Genomic DNA, 17,806 nt, shown 5'->3' with positions numbered 1-17,806 from the left:
ATACTCTACAATATTTACATAGAAACATGATATATTTCTTATACTTTCTTTTTCATTTATTTGTTATTCAATAATACACTTAGAAAACGTCTGCATGTGCCGATACATTGGAGTTTTATAATATATCGTCTAACGCTTTCTCTTAAAGCCTGACATCAAGTTTTGAGTCAGGAGAAGAAGCGAAATGAAATCATTTCTCTGCATGAGCAAACCAACACTTCCTTTCGAGCGCTTAAATCCTCACATTTTGCACATTTACAAGTAAATTTCCTTCTTCCGCCGTGTTCGTCTAACCCTTCCCATATTTATTGTTCCATTCCTTTACTCTCGCTTCCCTTATTTAGTTTGTTAACATTCTGGCCTGAGGATTTTTTTTAAGACATCTCTGTGTCTTCCATTACTGTATCACAAAGGAAAGTTTGCGTATGCGAGTCGTTACAGTTGTAGGGCTCGCTGCAGCGTTGGCTCTGAAGTAGTCGTTTTTTTCCATCGTAGTGAGGAAGCGTGACCTCATCTTAGGACATTTAGTAACACTGCCAAATCTCATAATACTCATCACATTATAATGATATGGTCTGACTGAGCTCAGTGTTGATTTATGTTATTTTTTACTCTTTTTGAGAAAAAAATGTTTGGAGACATTGAGCTACTCAAGTCTTTTGGATTCATCGCCAATATGATGACATTATAGTTTTCAGATTGCCAAGGCTTAGTTCACATGATGTTGAACAGCGTTGTGCAGTGCGTCATGCAGTGTGACATCATTATACAAAACATTTTTTTTCCTTCATATTATTAGAAAGTCTGCATGCAGTAAATAACCTTTAAAGGGATAGTTCACCCAGAAATACAAATTCTGTCACCATTTGCTCACCCTCAAGTTATTCTATACCTTTGAATACGATTTCATTTTTTTCTTCTGTGGTAGTCAATGATGTCCCAGAACTGAAAATTGCTAACATTCTTCCAAATATCTTCCTTTGTGTTTAGCAGAACAAAGTAATTGATACAGATTTGGAACAACTTGAGGGTGCGTTAATGATGACAGAATTGAACTATCCGTTTAAGACATATCAACCCTAAGGTCCATTCTTTTGTGCCCTTAAATGAGCACTAAAAATGTGAAAAGATTCAAGAAATGTAGTTATGGACACGCACAAAAGTTGTGATACAGCACATAAAATATAAACCTTTTCCTGATACAAATATTACGTAATACAAAATAATGTACATATTTTAATAATTTAAATATAGTTTATTGTCAATACCAACAACACGTTGTCAACTACGTACAGTAAAGGACAATAACTGACTCGTATAATACAGTAGTAGCAGCAGGATACAAAAAGAACAAATTGTAGTAAATCAAATCTTACCCACTGCTATTGTTTTCAATATCAGAAAATAAAGCAAAACATTCTCAGTCTATAGCGCTTAGAAGTGTGTACAGTAAATACCAGAACTAATCGCCAGTCCCACTTTTCACATGTCCTGTCATACTGGTGCGGTACAGCTTGTGAACACACAGACAGCCAGGTCTTAACATTAAATAAACATTCATCAAACCATTGAAATAGGAGCTGGACATCTGCTGCAGAGTTCTTATAATGTTGTGGCTTTCCTGTCAGTTCCAGTCACCGCTGGGGAAACTGGAGCTTTTTTTGAACACATGGCATCAAAAAACCAAGGCTGTGACTTGAACAAATACGGCTGAGTTTCTTTAACCTGAGCGCGGGGTGGACTAACACAGCCGTTAAAGTGTAACAGTCCTTCCTCCTGGCCAGAAGAACACTAGCTCTCATTCAGAGGCTGCCCACTACACCGCAAAGCAACATCATAGAGCTTTAATAGGCACAGGGTTAAAAGAAGGCCATTGAAAGGGACCTGTAGGTCACTGCTATATTTATAAACATGACTTTGCAGATTTTTTTAGTGGCCTCACCACATATCCTGTAATTTAATCCTCTTTCACACACCCAGCACCACCCTTATGTCAACATTGTCACTGAGGATAGTGCTTCACTTTCCACTAAAATGTCAGTATGACAGGTATAGCCTTAAGAAGAAAGTTGTACTGCTCCCACAAAATTGCCTTTTAGGGAAGAATTTGGATTTTGAGAAGAAAACCAGTTCCTAAATGGTGTTGTTTAAGTGAAGGTGTTTATTTTAAAGCAATGACGACCTTTTTTCAAAGTGAGATTCTTCAAAAACTCCAATCAAATTAAAAGTTTACTATAAATATTGTGTACGTTGAATTGTTTGCTCTCACAGTGCTCACCATTTTATCAATTGTGTAAATATGTTGTCTGTTTCGGTTATGATTTTTTCTTTCTTTTTAGTGATTTTTTTAATGAAATATTTTTAATGATTTTTTTATGATATTTTTGAGTCATTATGAAAATTCCATTCCTACATTCGGAATAATTCTGCTTTGGACGAAGTACAGTTACTGTCGAAAGTCAATTGGGCAACCAAACAATCTATGATGTCATGTGATTTTTAAAATGGACATTTTTATTAAATAGTGGTGAGCCTTATTTTGTGTAGTAATAGTACCATGTTACATCTTGTAGAACCGTAATACCTAGATTATGACTCTTACTCTATAGTGCTGTTATAGTTCAAGTGGCTTTTATTGTCATTTCAACAATGTACAGTGCAGTACACAGTGAAACGAAACAACGTTTCCCCCACACAGACTACATAAAGTGCACATGTGCAAATCTGTGCAAGTACAACATTTAGTGCAAAAGACAAACGTGACACAAATAAACCACAGTACACAGCGTTCTACATCGGAGTGCAAACAAGTAGTGAAACATTGTCCATGTAATCATACTACTGTACATGTAAACTTTCAATGAGGAACTAGCAAGTAGGGCAGTTATTGGTGCAAATGTGTACACTGTATATGTGTTAGTCCTGAGTCTTTTTATTTAGGAGTCGAATGGGTTGTGGAAAGAAGCTGTTGCACAGTCTGGAGGTGAGGGCACGAATGCTCCGGTGCCTTTTTACATTCGAACAGTCATCACGTAAAAACATCTGTCAAAAATCATTTTTTTATGATTTACTGTTTTCTATATAAAACCATTCATAATATAAAAAAATGTGAAAATGTAACCTTTATGAAATCAAAAATGATCATTCTAATTGTTTTACACATTGGTGAAGTATTTATTAAAAATTATTTATCCGTGCACATCATCATTTTTTTTATTCATTTGCGCTTGTAAATAATCTTTAATCAAAACCGTTAACCTCCTCCCCCTCTCGAAATGACCACTCTTCTGGTCACGATTAATGGTGCGATGGCGGCTGACAGATTGCAAACTGGCTTTCAAATCTTTCACCTTTTAACGATCCAATCAGTTGTCGGTGGATGAAATCAAATCCCGCCCTACATTTTTTTCTCATTTCAGAAGTCGTTTCGCTTGGGTATACAGTACGTGATTATTGCGTATCAAAATCTATCAGATAATCCATCATCTACAGTTTATTACATACATTTTTCCTTTTTTGATGGCCCTAATCTCATAATTAGAATTAGAACAGAAAAAGAATGAGAAAAACTTTGGAAACAGGTCCCATATTTGTATATTACACTTTTGATTAAACCTATTGCATTTTAATGAAACATTGAACCGGCTTCTTTGGATTTGATGAAGTTATCTTATTTTCCCCCCAAAATAAAACAAACAATGTCTTATCATTCATAGCTTACTATTAACAGCAACATGTAAATGACTGCTGTCAGATTGATGTCCCCTCTTTACGGGAGAAACAGTATAAGCAAAACCAAACCCTATTCTCCCCTACACCTTCTTTCTCCACTACTTCCAACATCTGCATCCCTTCCGCCAACACCAACATCCACCTTTCCATCTTCTCTTTATCGCCCACTCTCTGTTACACACACACAATACTCTCTTGCTTAACCGGTCTCTTTTTAGAATTTTTGGCTTGACTGAGTTCAACTCCACAGATAAAAGTGTTGATGTAAATGCGAGTGTGGAAACATCACAGCACTTAACACTATAAATAGGGTTAGAACTAATCAACAGAAAACCTCCCCATCAGAATGAAATGTGTCCAACAGAAAATTGTGACGCAATGCATGATGATGACTCACAAGCACCAGCTCTCCAGCTGTAACCACAGGATACGTTTTTGCTTAAAAAAGCTCATGGTGAGCAACAGTGGAACAAAATGGAATTATTTTTAAGTACCCGTGACGTATTAGAAACATGACGCCTAAATTGGCGTCACAAGGGAACGTTAACCGTACAGAGACGCACAAAAGCATCACATGTGGGCGGCCCCTTTTTAGTAGCAATTTAGTGATCATTGTAAGGTTTCTGATGTGAACGTTGCAACATTGCAATCGGTCATAAACACACATGACTGAACACACGAATCAAAGCTCAGGCCTTGTGTTGTGATATCTGATGGTACACAGGGGTCTACGTCCCGTCAAACAAGGTTTAGCACAGACCTTTGTCTGAAGGTTGTCTGTCTGGGGCCGGAAAGATCCTTGCCATGATGGTGCGAAGATATGAGAGAACAGGTTTGCTCTGATGTTTACTGCCGGTAGACAGTGTCTGTCTTTTAGCTGGGAGGAATAGAGACCTTGGCTGCTAGGCCAGTCAGACACGTCACCTGTCTGTCTCTGTAGACTCAGCAGCTCCTCCTCAATGGAGCGCACTGCTGGGAAAACAACATTTTACAGATCATCTGTCAGGAATCCTGGATACAGTAAATCCAAGACTGTCCAGTGAATCTTATGATGCCTGTTGAGCAAACATATTTTACCCCCCACCCCAATTCTCAGGGTCCAGTAGTATACAAAATATTTCATTGTATCCAATAATTCATAGAATACAAATTCATATTTCTGGGATATCTGTATGATTTATGTAGGTTTTATTTTCATAAAAATGACATATTTATACTTTTATAAATAAAAAAATGTATTTGTAGTAACATATCTTAGTATTTTCATATAGAATATATAGTTATTTTCACGCACACACACACACACACACACACACACGCACGCGCGCACGCACGCACGCACGCACACACACACACACACACACACACACACACACACAATCTGTAAAGAAAGAATTATCTCTTTTTTGTGACAGGTTTTGTGAGATTCACTCATCCAGTATCACTATATACTTCAAGGGACAGACACATGACATAAGTATCATTTTATTTGTGTATCTTTCCATGTATTTTCAAGGCACTTTTTTCATCAGAACGAGTCAGCAAAAGGGATTTTGAGATGTACAGATCTTGTTCCAAAGAGAAATGTGATCAAATTTGAAGTGAATTCCAAACCACAGAATCTGTCAGGAAAAAGAAGCTTTCAAGCAGTCATAGCAGCTTCACACACCTCATCCACATCTGCCTCGGCTGGGCACCAAAACAAAGTCAACATTTCATTTGAAATGAAGGAAACTTTGGACGAATATGAAATAATGGAAGGAGGAAGGCATGGGAAAACGTTATTTTCATTAGGAGCGACCGTTGCCCGTGAATGCTCTTGCTGGGTTCAAAAACGGAGAGGAAAAAATGGCATCCATTAAGTAAAAGGATGATGTAATGAGTAATTAGATAATTGAGTTATTTGACTGCAATCAGCAGGAAGCTGTTTGGATGACTTGATGGATGATAATGGTGGGTGAGAATCACTCCATAAAAACTATGGATATTTCAAGGTGACTAAACTGGTTATCTCCACACCAGATTTATCACTGCCAGTATTTTAGAGGATGTCTCCACCCTTTAAAACATGAATGTTTCCACTAAAACAACCTTGTGCGTATAAGTCATCTATTGGTCTGTGAAGACTAGAGTAGGTGAAAAACCTTAGTGGCATTTTTTGAATGTTATCGTTTCCAAAGGCGATCATTTCTTTAAAGCTATCAAATTTGCGCAACTGAAATAGCTCTGGGAAAAACAAACCACGTGTTCAGCGAAAAAATCGCAGATTTATATCTGGGGTGCGGCCCGAGTGAAACCTCACCTTTTAATAACCGCAGCTATCAACTCGCGATGCTATGGAACAGCACAACTTGGAGACTATTGATTTAGCTATTATTGTGTTTTCTGAAGTTCTAGCAAGGTGACACAGGGGGCTAAAACTCCATCCCTTCCAATGACCCATTGCTCCCACCGGACGAGTGCAGTTGATAAAGGACGTAAAGATCAGCTGCCCCTTGGCCTTTATAGATTAACGAATATGAGCTGTCAGCACCTCCCATCTCCATTTCCAATGATTCGCGTCATGTTTAATGAGCCTGCCAGGACGGGATAACACACTCACAGCAGCTATGCCTGACGTATAAGAAAATTACAACTTTGTATTTTGTAGAGCATTTACATACCTTTACATATCAGCTACGTGATGCTTTACAATTTAAAGGAATAGTTAGTGAAGATGATGAGCGTTATTATAAAATGTGCCTTCATTCATTGCATTTATAAGCATTTTATTTTTCAGTCTCATATATTTCTCAAATAATGAATTTGTTTTGGTAATGACGCATAAGGGTCCTGGACAAGATCATTTGGCCTTGATGCTTGTCCAGACTGTTCGTGACTCTGGATCAAGGGCTGAGCTTTGGCTAAAACCTCTGAGCCAAGTCTTTATCAGTCAGCATTGTGATACACTTTGTGCTAAGTATACCACATGCAGTGTTGGGTAAGTTACTCTGAAAAAGTAATTAATTACTAGTTACTAATTACACATTCGATAATGTAATTAGATTACTGTACAAGTTACTCTCTTCAAAAAGTATTTAATTACTTATTACTAATTACTTTCTATATCCTACATCAACCTTGATGAGTAAAGTGATTCAAGGATAGACATGAAACGGCTCTTTTAATTCATTCAAATAAATAATATAAAACTACATAAAGTATTATTATTAATTACAAATGTGAGAATTATACATTAAAGCATGGATTTTAAAGTTAGACTTTGAATTTTGATGTAAATTCCTCTTCTGCACACACACATATTACACAAAGTATTTAGTTTAATTACATCAAAAGTAACTTAAAGTAAAAGTAAATTACAGAAAAAATAAGAGTAATCCCTTACTTAACTTTTTCAAGGGAAAAGTAATTAAATTACAGTATGTCAAGAGGGTGTCAAGAGGGTGAGGGATGAAAATGTTCTTATTTTTGGTTACACACAGGCAGATTCCCGTACAGAAACAACTTTATTTCAGATTTTCTAATAAATATTATAGATGATAAACTTGGCATAAATGAATACAATTTTTAATTAATCGCACAAATTCTTTAAACATTTTTCAAAAACCCTTTAAAACGTAACATATTCACATTTGTTATTTGTCATAACCATATATAACTTCTATATTACCAATAGCCTTTTTAAATCAAATTAAGTGTCAGTTACGTGACACCTCAATGAGACTTATTGTTAATATATGGAAAAAAGCAAAACTGGCTTGTCACATTAGGCCAGGCGTTCCTAAACTTTTCAGCCCGCGATCCCCAAAATAACAGTGCCAGTGACTCGAGACCCCCACTATCCTCGGAGGTGGATAAAGTGTACAAACGTTGCTCGCAAATGCGCACATGCACCTATTCTACCCAAACGCGCATAATGACAACACAAAAGAGCACAGTCTAACATAATATTATTTTATAGTTATTTACTCATTACTTTACATGTTGTTATACATAAACTATGAACTATTACTACAGATGGTCGAATTTCATCAAACTGATTCGAGTGCTGATGGATGAGCCTCATTTCTCCGCCCTCCTCCGCTGGCCTCCCAGCGTTGTCTTTGGTTGATATTAATCATTTCATTTCGACAAATAATATCCTAAACTTAAAGCCTGAAAAATAATCGTGCACATGGGACTGTTTAACGTAGTGCTGTAAAATGGACTTGCTGCGCCTAACCTAATACAGTTGCTAATGTCGTTAATGTGACGTAATCACCTCAGGGGTCATGATCGAGGGGGAGGAAATTCCTAAGGCTGATGGCTTTTTATTTGCCTGGTTTTATTTTTAAGTGAACCTTGCGACCCCCACTTTGGGAAGCCCTGCATTAGGCAACCATTAACATGTATAAAGATAACCTGAAAAATATGCAGAGACAACAACTTTGAACAAAATACTTTCTTTATTCTGCGAGAGAACTGAATATTGTGGACTTCCATTTAGTATATACACGAGTTCACCTCATAACAAAGAGTCTACAACCAATACAAACTTTTGTAACAGATACGAGAAAATGCTGTATTGTGGTGGACATTGAAACCGAAGAATACCATTAAGCACTAATTCAAATACTGAGAGAGAGGATTCCTGACATCGCTTGTTCTCCCGATGCAACGAACAGAAATAGCAGAATGTGTGAGTATGTTTGTGCTATAACTTGAAGACATGAAACACTAGTTACACAAGGATTTTTAGACCAGAGCAACATGTTTTAAGTGTATATTCTGGCCATCGAGGGCCTGTGGCTTATCGCTCAAGCCGAGTCTTTCAAGTCCAGAGATGAGAAACACTGCTGGTGTAAGGGACTCTACATATATTTATGCAGAATAAACTCTGTCATGTCAATAATGCGATGTGTGTGTGTAAAGGGCACATTAGTTTGACGGTCTTCAAAGAGAATGCATTTGTGTGTTGTTCAGGTTGTGCAAAAGGTACTGTAATCCGTTTTCTATTGCTTCTGGTGTTCCTCTGTCTCAGTTTTTGCGAACAGTATCATTTCGCTTTATTGGCTGCAACAAAGGACTCCAACGCATTCAGTTGAAAAAGCAGTCTTTTTATAAGCTATATTAAAATTTATATTTGACTACACCATAAACAGACAATTAACAGTTTTGTTCCACATCTTTTTTTATGTTTAAGATTTTTTTTACACAAAACAACAGTCAAGAGTACCAAAGAAGCATGCTGGGTTTTACGTATGTCAAAGTGGGAAGGAGAGTGACAGTTTTTTTTTTTTCATTTAAAAACGTTTTTATAAGAAATGTGCTGGATATCACGGTGGGACAGCTGTGGTAAGACTCCCAAAGAGAATCACAACATATTCAAACCCGACTGCAAATAAAACTTTGCAGAATTGCACAAGGGGCCAATAGCTAACAGTCCAGAAATAACCTTAGCCAGGTCTTCTAGTCATTACACCTGCTTATTTGACTGAGATTGACTGAAAACTCAAGCTGTATAGGAAAATGTTGTTTTGGTTCTTGCCCAAAACCTCTGAGCTTTTAAGCAACGCACTGCTGATTCTGTTGGCTTGTTATTATGTGTTACTTTCCCCCATTCCCACTTTAATACAAAAGAAGCTTTTTTCCTCCAGTAAATGTCTCTCATACGAATCCCCAATGCAATGCTTTTTCATGTCCCTGAAAACTTACAGAAGGAAAAACAGAATATTGCAGGCTTTCTGGAGTGTAAGAACAAAGAAAGCCAACAAACCCCACTGCTTTCTACCCTGCAGAGAACGGCAATGCCGCTTTTTCTTAAACCACAAATTACTGTGGGGTACAGAGTTGCTGTTTTCTTTATATCGGTTTCCCAAGTAAAAAATAAAATCAGCAACGACGACTCCAACTACAGATCAATAGTCTGTGAATGCAAAACAAATCTGTAAAGAAAACACATAGAAACACTTGATTTTGCTGATTTGGAGGTGTTTTAGTGACCTAACAGACAAATGATGGTTCAGCGTAAGCAAAAATATGATGGCACACAAGATTCTATTTACCTCTTCCAAATAATGAGTGAGTGCAAAAATGAACGATCAACAAAACAAATACACCTGCTTTTAGGCCAGTCTTTGAGGCTTAACAAAACTACATTTCATTTCGGTAAACAAATTGTAATCGGTTTTTGAATGGCAAAAAGACGCAAGCCAATCCACAGTGGACTACGATGAACCCTTAAATATACAGACAGAAATAGTCAAGGACATTGTTATTTTGTCAAGACAAGCGTGGGGTTAGCAACCCAAAAACTAAGACACAAAATGACGTTTGCATGAAAGAAAGGCATTTGAAATACAAGGGGAAAAGATAAATGCATCTCTTTAAAACTAGTACAACCCAAGAATAACCAAACTCAAATCTTTGGTCTCAATGCCTGGGAAAATGCTCATAAACAAACAAAAGAGGTTAAAACATTTTTTTGACAATTCTTCAATAAAAGTTATGCATGATCATTGCATGAATTGTGTAGCATAACATTTGTCTAATAATAAACTCTTAAAATATGATGTGTGCTATATTGGTCAATACACTCCAATAAACAGTCATATTTGAGCTCTGTGAACATAAAATAAACCCCATTTCCTTTCAGTAAAACACAAGCTTCGTGACTTCAAGAGTAAATGCATGAAACGCAATTTTTATACTCTCCCACTTGTGCCATAAAAGGGATTTTCCTGCATTTTAATAAACGGATATATGTACTATAAAGACATTCAATGGTGAGCGATGCAAGAGTTCAAGTAATAGACAGGGGACCCCTCAGGGGTCCAGCTTAAAAAATAATCTATTTAGAGGATCAGAAAAAACTAAAGCAAAAAAGCTGGTCGTATGATACGAAACAAATTTACCTTCCACAGAAAAGAAGCTGGCAAAGCCGATGATCTTAATACAAAGGCTGTAAAGATGTATTTATGAAAGTTTGCATACACAGACAATAGAAATGAAACGGCGTGCTCTGATAAACGTCTGCTCTCTATAAAAGTCTGCCATAGCTATTCTGTAGGAGGTCTTTCAAAAGTGTTGAAAAAAACCCCGAAATGTTAACTGAAATACTTAACTGGACAACATAGTGCCCAACAAGAAATAGGAAGTGACGTGTGTACTGACACTGAATATTGTGCATATAGCTGTGATCATCATCATAAAGGATTTATTGTGCGACTTTACAACCAGGAGGCAGCCAAACAATAAAAACTGTATTTCGTCATCTGACACAAAACAAGTCAACCTGCTAAAAAGAGAAACACTATATAAGGGGAATTTTTATGTATGAATATCTAAAAGAAACCCACAATTCTTTAACAGTGATTATCGCTTTTTGATGTCACCTAGAGCCGTTTGTGCATCTCTCTGACAGGCCACTTAAAACTACCATCAAAAGCTGGATTGCACTTTCTTCAAGTTACTGTATGTACTACAGCACATCTGCTCTGAAAAGCGCTGCTTCGCTCACTAAAGAACGAGACATTTTCTGCATGCCTGCCTAACAATGACACAAATCCGATTTTTCTCATCAGACATTAAGCATAAGTTTTCATATCAGTTAAAACCACGCATTCAATTTTGTTCTTTTAAATTTGGTGTAGAAACGTGCAGCGGTCACTTGTCTTTTGTATATTTAAGTGCTTCATGTCAACTGTGTCTGTGCATGCGAATTTGGTTATAAAAAAACATTTACTAAAAAATTTGAGGTTACGTTCATAGGACACAGTTTCAAACTATCTTAATAGTTTGCAAAAAAAAAGTGTTTTAGGAATTATCGTTCACTTTGATAAATATAAGCCAAATGTAAAAAAAAGCCAAATGTAAAAAAAAAGGTAAATGTCCTCCCCCTGCCAACTTTGGTCTCTGTACTGAACTGTAACAGCCTTAATCTTGCTTAGAAAGGACAGAAAACAAAAATCTTGAAAGTTAAGTGTAAAAACAAGCTTTTTTAAGACAACACCTGTTCACTTGTGCCCTCCCAAAACATCCCCCAATCCATTATTCAGCAGCAGTCACCGTGAGAACACTCTGGAAAGTGTCAGTCGTCTATTTGCTACATAGTTTAGAGAACATAGAGAACTTTAAAACAAACTAAATATTTCTCCTGCCATACATTTAGTTTACAAATGATGCAAAGATAATACAAAGGAACACAAACAAGTTGAGTGAAACAACAGGCAGGAATAAAAAAAGCTTAAGCTAAAAACTAAACTGAAGCAAGTAAAAAGTCCCAGCTGGAGTTTAGGTAGCAGCGCAGGTCACCTGAAACTCGCCTCCTCTGCTTCCTTCTGCTGTTTTTTTCACATTCACAAACATTTGAAACTTCCTTGTGCAAATCAAGCAGTCTTTAGAAAGAATGCCCTCCAAAAATGTTCTTGTAAAAATATATAACTCCAAGGTGGCTGACGTGTGTGTTGCAGCAAGTGTTTTTTGTTGGTGGGGTTTTTTTTGTTCAGTAACCGATCCCCCACGCCAGAGTTTAGACAGTTTTATGTGGGGGGGGGGCGAGTCTTCATCTGCGGGGTCCTGAGGGCATCTGTGCATACACGGGATACGCCAACCGCACGTTGAGCGAGTCGTTGTGCTGGACCAGCGACGTCTGGTGGTAGTGCAGGACCAGGTCTTTCAGAGTGCTGTACAGGTTGTAGGGCTCGGCGAAACCGTAGCCACGAGGCGTGCTGTAGATGACGCAGTGCTTCACCTCACCATCCACGCTAAAGAGTGGAATGAGAGATCTTATTATCAAGCTGTTTTCAAACCAAATTCTGACTTCAGAGACACAGTAAAGATAAAGGTGACTGATTTAGCCTTGCAGTGCAGTCACATCTTCAATATAGTGATGCCGGGTGGGGTTAGGGTATATCATGTGTAATTGGGAAACAATGTGGGGGTAATGCATGTTTTTTCTGTGGATACTTACACAACAGAGCAGGCGTAACAACCCTTCTTGCTGCTCTCTCGGATGAGGAACGCTCCATCAGGTTTGCCAAGAAGCAAGTCCTCCGCCTGCGTGCGGTTCAGGTCCCCAACGAACCAGCTCTTCTCGTCATAGTGTGGCAGATTCTCATCTTCCTCACTGACAAAGTAGGCTCTGTGAAGGGAAATGTGACGGATGCTATAATTGTGCCAATCATCAATCAAACTCATCTTAATGACTGAAACGTAGAGAAACTGTTACTTAGATAAACGTACTCATCCGTGTTCTCGTTTTTGATCCCCAGCCAATCGTTGATTCGTTTCTGTCGAACACCTTTATGGTTGAGCCAACTGGATTGAAATAAAAGCAGATGATATTTCATATACAGTGGATTTTTTAAAAATTTCAACACGAACTGTAAACAAAGGTTCCTCTTACACAAGGTACTGATCTCTGATCTTTCTTAGCTGAATGAGGTCCGGCTTTAAGCTGTTCATCTTTTTGTCTGTCTCCCTGTTGTCCAGTGCCTGCGTTTTTAGGTCCTGTTCAAGCCGGGTTTTGCTTTCGTGAATCTCACCCAAACGGGACTTGAGCTTCTCATAGTTCATCATGATCCTGAGAAACAAAAACAAACCAGGAAATGAAGACGGACCTTCAACTGGAGTTCTTTGTAAAGCGGATTGGGTGTAGTTGTGCGTACCTTTCAATCTCTTTGTCGTTGCCTTCTCTGCGGAATCGCTCGATGTATTCTTTACTATATCGTTCTTGCGTGTGACACTGCTCTTCAAATATTTTGATGGTCTCGTTGAAGGCCTCTATTGCGGTACGTTTCATCTGAATCTCCTGCAAAGAAAAGATGAAGTCAACAGATCAACCTCAAACGGCTGGACCTCTGCAGCTGACTGGTTCAAAATAGTGTCCATGCTGAGTTGAGCTGTATGTGGTGTGTAATGCCACAGCTAACAGGTTGGTTGCTTATTGATCAGATGCTTTAAGAGTCTTTACCTGTGAGGTTTTTGTGTGCTCCTCATAGAGTCTGTCATATTCTTTACTCTTCTCCTGATATTGATTGTGATATTCCTGGAGTTTCCTCCCCACTGCATCAATGTTGTCCTCCTTCACCAGCTGATCCTGAGAGAGAGAGAATAAATGCATTGTTATTGATATGATCTGCTGAGAGGAGTGATGCGCAGCGTGGGGGGGGGGGGGAACGCTCACAGCAGCAAGATGTTGCATGCTTACAGAGTAAAAGCAATTTTTCACGAATTTTCTTCTAGGAATTATTAAGAATCTTGGAATGCGTAAGTGCCTCTCAAGGGTTTATTCTGGTGGAAACTCCTAAATAATGAGAACCTGTGCATCTGAGAAAGATACCGGGAGGGCACAGAGTGAGGGAGGGGTGGGTGAAATGAATAAATGCCCAGATGGCCTTTTGACATTGTGGATGTGTGCAATTATTTAAGACCTGCACTGCTGTGGCAATAAACAAAGTAATATTTCATGCCAAAAGCATCCTGCTGCCTTGGCAGTTTTACTCGCAACAAGCGGCACGTTTCATTCAGCAAACGCACTCTTTAGGGCGGGAGAAGTAATGTGGAGATGCTTGGAAAAGCAATGGATTTAACGGTAGACTGTTGTTTGCACATGGTCCCCACCCTCAATCTAAAGCCAAGCCAATTATTTACCTGCTGATAGCGGGAGACGGGGTACATTAGCTTAACATCCAGTTTGGTGTTGTACTGGGCCAGGGACTCGTGCCTATAGTGACTGATGAGCTCCACCACCGAGCCGAATGTGAGGGGTTCTGAGAATCCATACTTCCCATCCCGGTGGTAGATCTTTATTAGCTTATTGTTTCCACCTTTCCTAAAGGAAAAAAAATAGAGTCGTTTGATTAATAAAAACTATTTAATGTATAATGCAACCCACCAGAACAATTCAAATGAGGTTTTGAAGTTACCTTAGTGTTAGCGTGTAATCCCCCTGCATCTTGGTGGAGGCGTCCCGTATCAGAAAAGTACCGTCAGGCATGTCCCTCAGTTTGTCGTTTACCTCTTCCCTGAACAATGAAAAGGTAGCGATAAGTAAATAGAGCCACAACAGGAAAAGTTTAGCAATGACAGCTAAAACAGGCTGTGTGTGGCTAGTTACAAAGTGGAAAGGGCTGACAGACAAAGCATCATTCACACCACCATTTTCACTTTCAGATGGTTGTATTTGGACTGGCAGAGGGCAAAGACCACCATGTGACCATGGTGTCTGCTACAGTCGTCTGGGAGAGACTGAGGCATCTTGGAATAGGTAAACCGTAAACACTTTCTTACAAACCCACATGTACACTCTTGTCTGGTCTGCTGCTTTAAAAGTGTCTTCAGACTACCCGAGGAAGAGCCGTCCAACTTCAAAGACATCCCTCCTTTATGCCCCCTCTCTATTTTAGTCTGTCTTGAAGGAATTTCAAGCCATCTTCCAGCTCCTCCTGTTCCCCACACTGTCTGTGCCTGACGGCCAGAAGCCTAGTCATGCTGGAGCTCAGCTGACCTTGGCTCTCAGGAGGAGAATATAGTTAGCCCGCTTTGGGGTGCTGAGGTAAAAAGCCCATGACAAAGCAATGCTCCCACCTTGAAGATTTACAAACGTTCCTACATTGGGAGCTGTGGGAACGGTGCACATTTTTACACTTGCAGTGCATCAGCAAGTACACTGTTGTGGTGGGGTGTTGGCCTATTTTAGCATGTGATGAGTTTCCAAAACCCATTTTGATTTCCATAAGATATTGAATAGCAAAGAAGGATGAGACTTGCAAAGCGTATTATACTAATGAAAGGCAATTTTACATGCTGCAGATGATAAAGATGGCTACTAATATAAAATATTTTTGAAACCGATATTAATCATTGACACATTCACACCATTTCACTGAATTCAGTCTAAAATAAAAGTATAACACTCCAGTTTTACAATCCGAGACTTCCACTGCGAAACCAAACGTGTGAATTTCAATTGCAAATGGACAGCATCAACTTGTTCCGTAGTTTTACTTTACTTTAGGGACTACTTACGCTTTCATTCTTAAACTAGTCAGCCGCAGAAAACAGATCCCAGATAAGGCTAAAAGCCTCTGAGAGCACATCTGCAGAATTTCTGCTTGCCCGACATCAAACGGGTCTAAAGCTGGTCACTAAGCAGCTGACTAATCTGCTAAAACCTGAGAGTTTTATGGGCTCTGTTGGAACTGCTTGACATTTTAGAGATTTTGGGTTCTTCTATCCCTTCCTTTAAATAATGCAACTAACACCTCTCTTCTAAAACTTTGTCTCTGCCCCATTTCATTGGCTTTCTGCCTTTGTACAGCTGCTGCCAAGCATACATGCCTTCAGGACAAGTGAGCCAACAGAAAGGGAGATCAAAATAAGTTTCACTGGCTCCACTGAAGAAAGAAAAGAACAGAGAAAAGTTGGCTCTGGCAGAGCAGAGCACAGAAGCTTTGTCAGAATGAGCGACATGACACAGCAGAGCTGCATGTGAGACTCAACCTCAGGCTAGCCATATAAAACAAAGTGATTAGGTGGGGGAATAGAAACTTCTAACATCTGCTGACGAACAAGCACATTTCATCTCATTTCCATGCAATCTACACTGGTCAACTATCACCTGACCGCAGCAGTGACCTAGTGAGTTTTACACTCATCTATATATTTTTTAGAATGGAAAACACTGAAATCAAGCAAGAAATGGAGTGTCACATGAGTCTTACCTTGATATGTCTCCCCAGTACCATTCTGCCTCTTGTAATGAACCGCTGGCGGCTTCTTTCACGCCGTTACCGTTTACTGGTGTCATGGGTTTTGCTGGTTTCGGAGGAAGCGCTGCAGAAGAAAAAAGAACAAAAATGAACAATTGAATCTTTTTATTCTCAACTTGGGGAACAAATCATTGCATTTTGTTAGAGTGCGACAACAATACACAGTCAATCCCCATAAATATGTGCTGCCAAGGGAATACAAAATTGAGCTGAAATCACAAAAATACAAGAACTCAATAACGCTTCACCCGAAAAACACAGACTATACTGCAGAAATCTCAACAAAACGCTACGTTAGCCAAACAAATAATACTTACAAATCAGCACAACACAAAACCGACAACGTTGTGTTCGGATAGTGATGCTGTAGGTTGGCTACTTTGACTGATGTCACACAAGAACTGGTAATAGTATGGCAGGTTACTGCCCAGCCTTCGCCTTTCAGACCTTTAGCCCCAAGAAACTTAATCTCAATTTTCCCATAGAATGCCTTTCCCTACAGCCCCCCCGAGCTCTGATGCTTTTACGTAATCTGTTGCTTGTTTTGGAAAACGCAACTAATGAATTCCACTGAAAATGCAAAAAGGTCAGATTTCATGGAAAATGCAACAGCAACATATTCTGGTTGGTCCGTGCAAACTGTAAACAAAAGCCAGATGACTTCTTTTCTGCTACTTGTTGAATCTGTAATGAATAGGACTGCAATTCTTTTCTTTGCATGTGGCACTTCCTTTGTCGTCTGCAAGAGCAAACAACAGCTGCCCCAACAAAGTGCAGGAAAGTTGAGGCTGATATTGCTCTTGCTGTCTTGTGGGTCAGGGGTTACCAGCATGTGCTTCTTGGACACCTAGCATAACAGTATATTCTTATAAAAGTATGCTTCACAGCATGGGTTTTCTTTTTTATTGGGTTTTCTTTTTATTGTCTTTTCTTCTGTCATGAAGTTACTGACTCTCTCCAAATAAATCTAGAGTCCAGGTAATCGAAAATGAGTGATAATAACATGCATATGTGGTCAATATCTGAGCTAGACTTTTTAAACTTAAGAATTTGCTTGACTGAAGCTAGTCTAAACAACTCTGGATTCAAGGCGCTTGCAGTGTACTTTTGTGAGCGAGGCTGGTGCTGTGGCTTCAGTAAACCTGCGAGTGCTCAGTCAGGTGCTGCTGGCAAAGACTTACTAGATTTGAGACGGAGAAAAAGGGAAGGCTGTAACTCCGTCTGAAAATCACAGAGATGCAGTGTTCATGCCTCGCACCTACCGCCAAGCCAAACTAACCTCCACCTGACCCAGTCGAAAGCTTGCAACGTCGACCTTCGAA

At 39.0% G+C, this 17,806-nt stretch overlaps 1 protein-coding gene across 3 annotated transcripts in view; it reads right to left on the bottom strand.

The window, feature by feature from the left end:
- Positions 1 to 8,158: 8,158 nt before the first annotated feature.
- pik3r3b (phosphoinositide-3-kinase, regulatory subunit 3b (gamma)) overlaps positions 8,159 to 17,806 on the bottom strand; it is a 153,962-nt gene continuing 144,314 nt past the window's right edge. For all 3 annotated transcript variants that reach the window (XM_057337080.1, XM_057337081.1, XM_057337082.1), the window contains 9 exons: positions 16,437 to 16,548; positions 14,640 to 14,738; positions 14,365 to 14,545; positions 13,685 to 13,810; positions 13,380 to 13,522; positions 13,118 to 13,294; positions 12,955 to 13,029; positions 12,683 to 12,853; positions 8,159 to 12,476 (listed from right to left, as the gene is read on the bottom strand). In XM_057337080.1, coding sequence (XP_057193063.1) covers positions 12,275 to 12,476; positions 12,683 to 12,853; positions 12,955 to 13,029; positions 13,118 to 13,294; positions 13,380 to 13,522; positions 13,685 to 13,810; positions 14,365 to 14,545; positions 14,640 to 14,738; positions 16,437 to 16,548 — 1,286 coding nt within the window. In that variant the 3' untranslated portion in view covers positions 8,159 to 12,274. The remainder of the gene's footprint in view (positions 12,477 to 12,682; positions 12,854 to 12,954; positions 13,030 to 13,117; positions 13,295 to 13,379; positions 13,523 to 13,684; positions 13,811 to 14,364; positions 14,546 to 14,639; positions 14,739 to 16,436; positions 16,549 to 17,806) is intronic.

Source organism: Triplophysa rosa, linkage group LG7, assembly GCF_024868665.1.
Source record: "Triplophysa rosa linkage group LG7, Trosa_1v2, whole genome shotgun sequence".
NCBI lineage: Eukaryota > Metazoa > Chordata > Actinopteri > Cypriniformes > Nemacheilidae > Triplophysa > Triplophysa rosa.
Note: the sequence above shows the minus strand (reverse complement) of the source record. Positions and strands in the feature narration are given on the sequence as shown.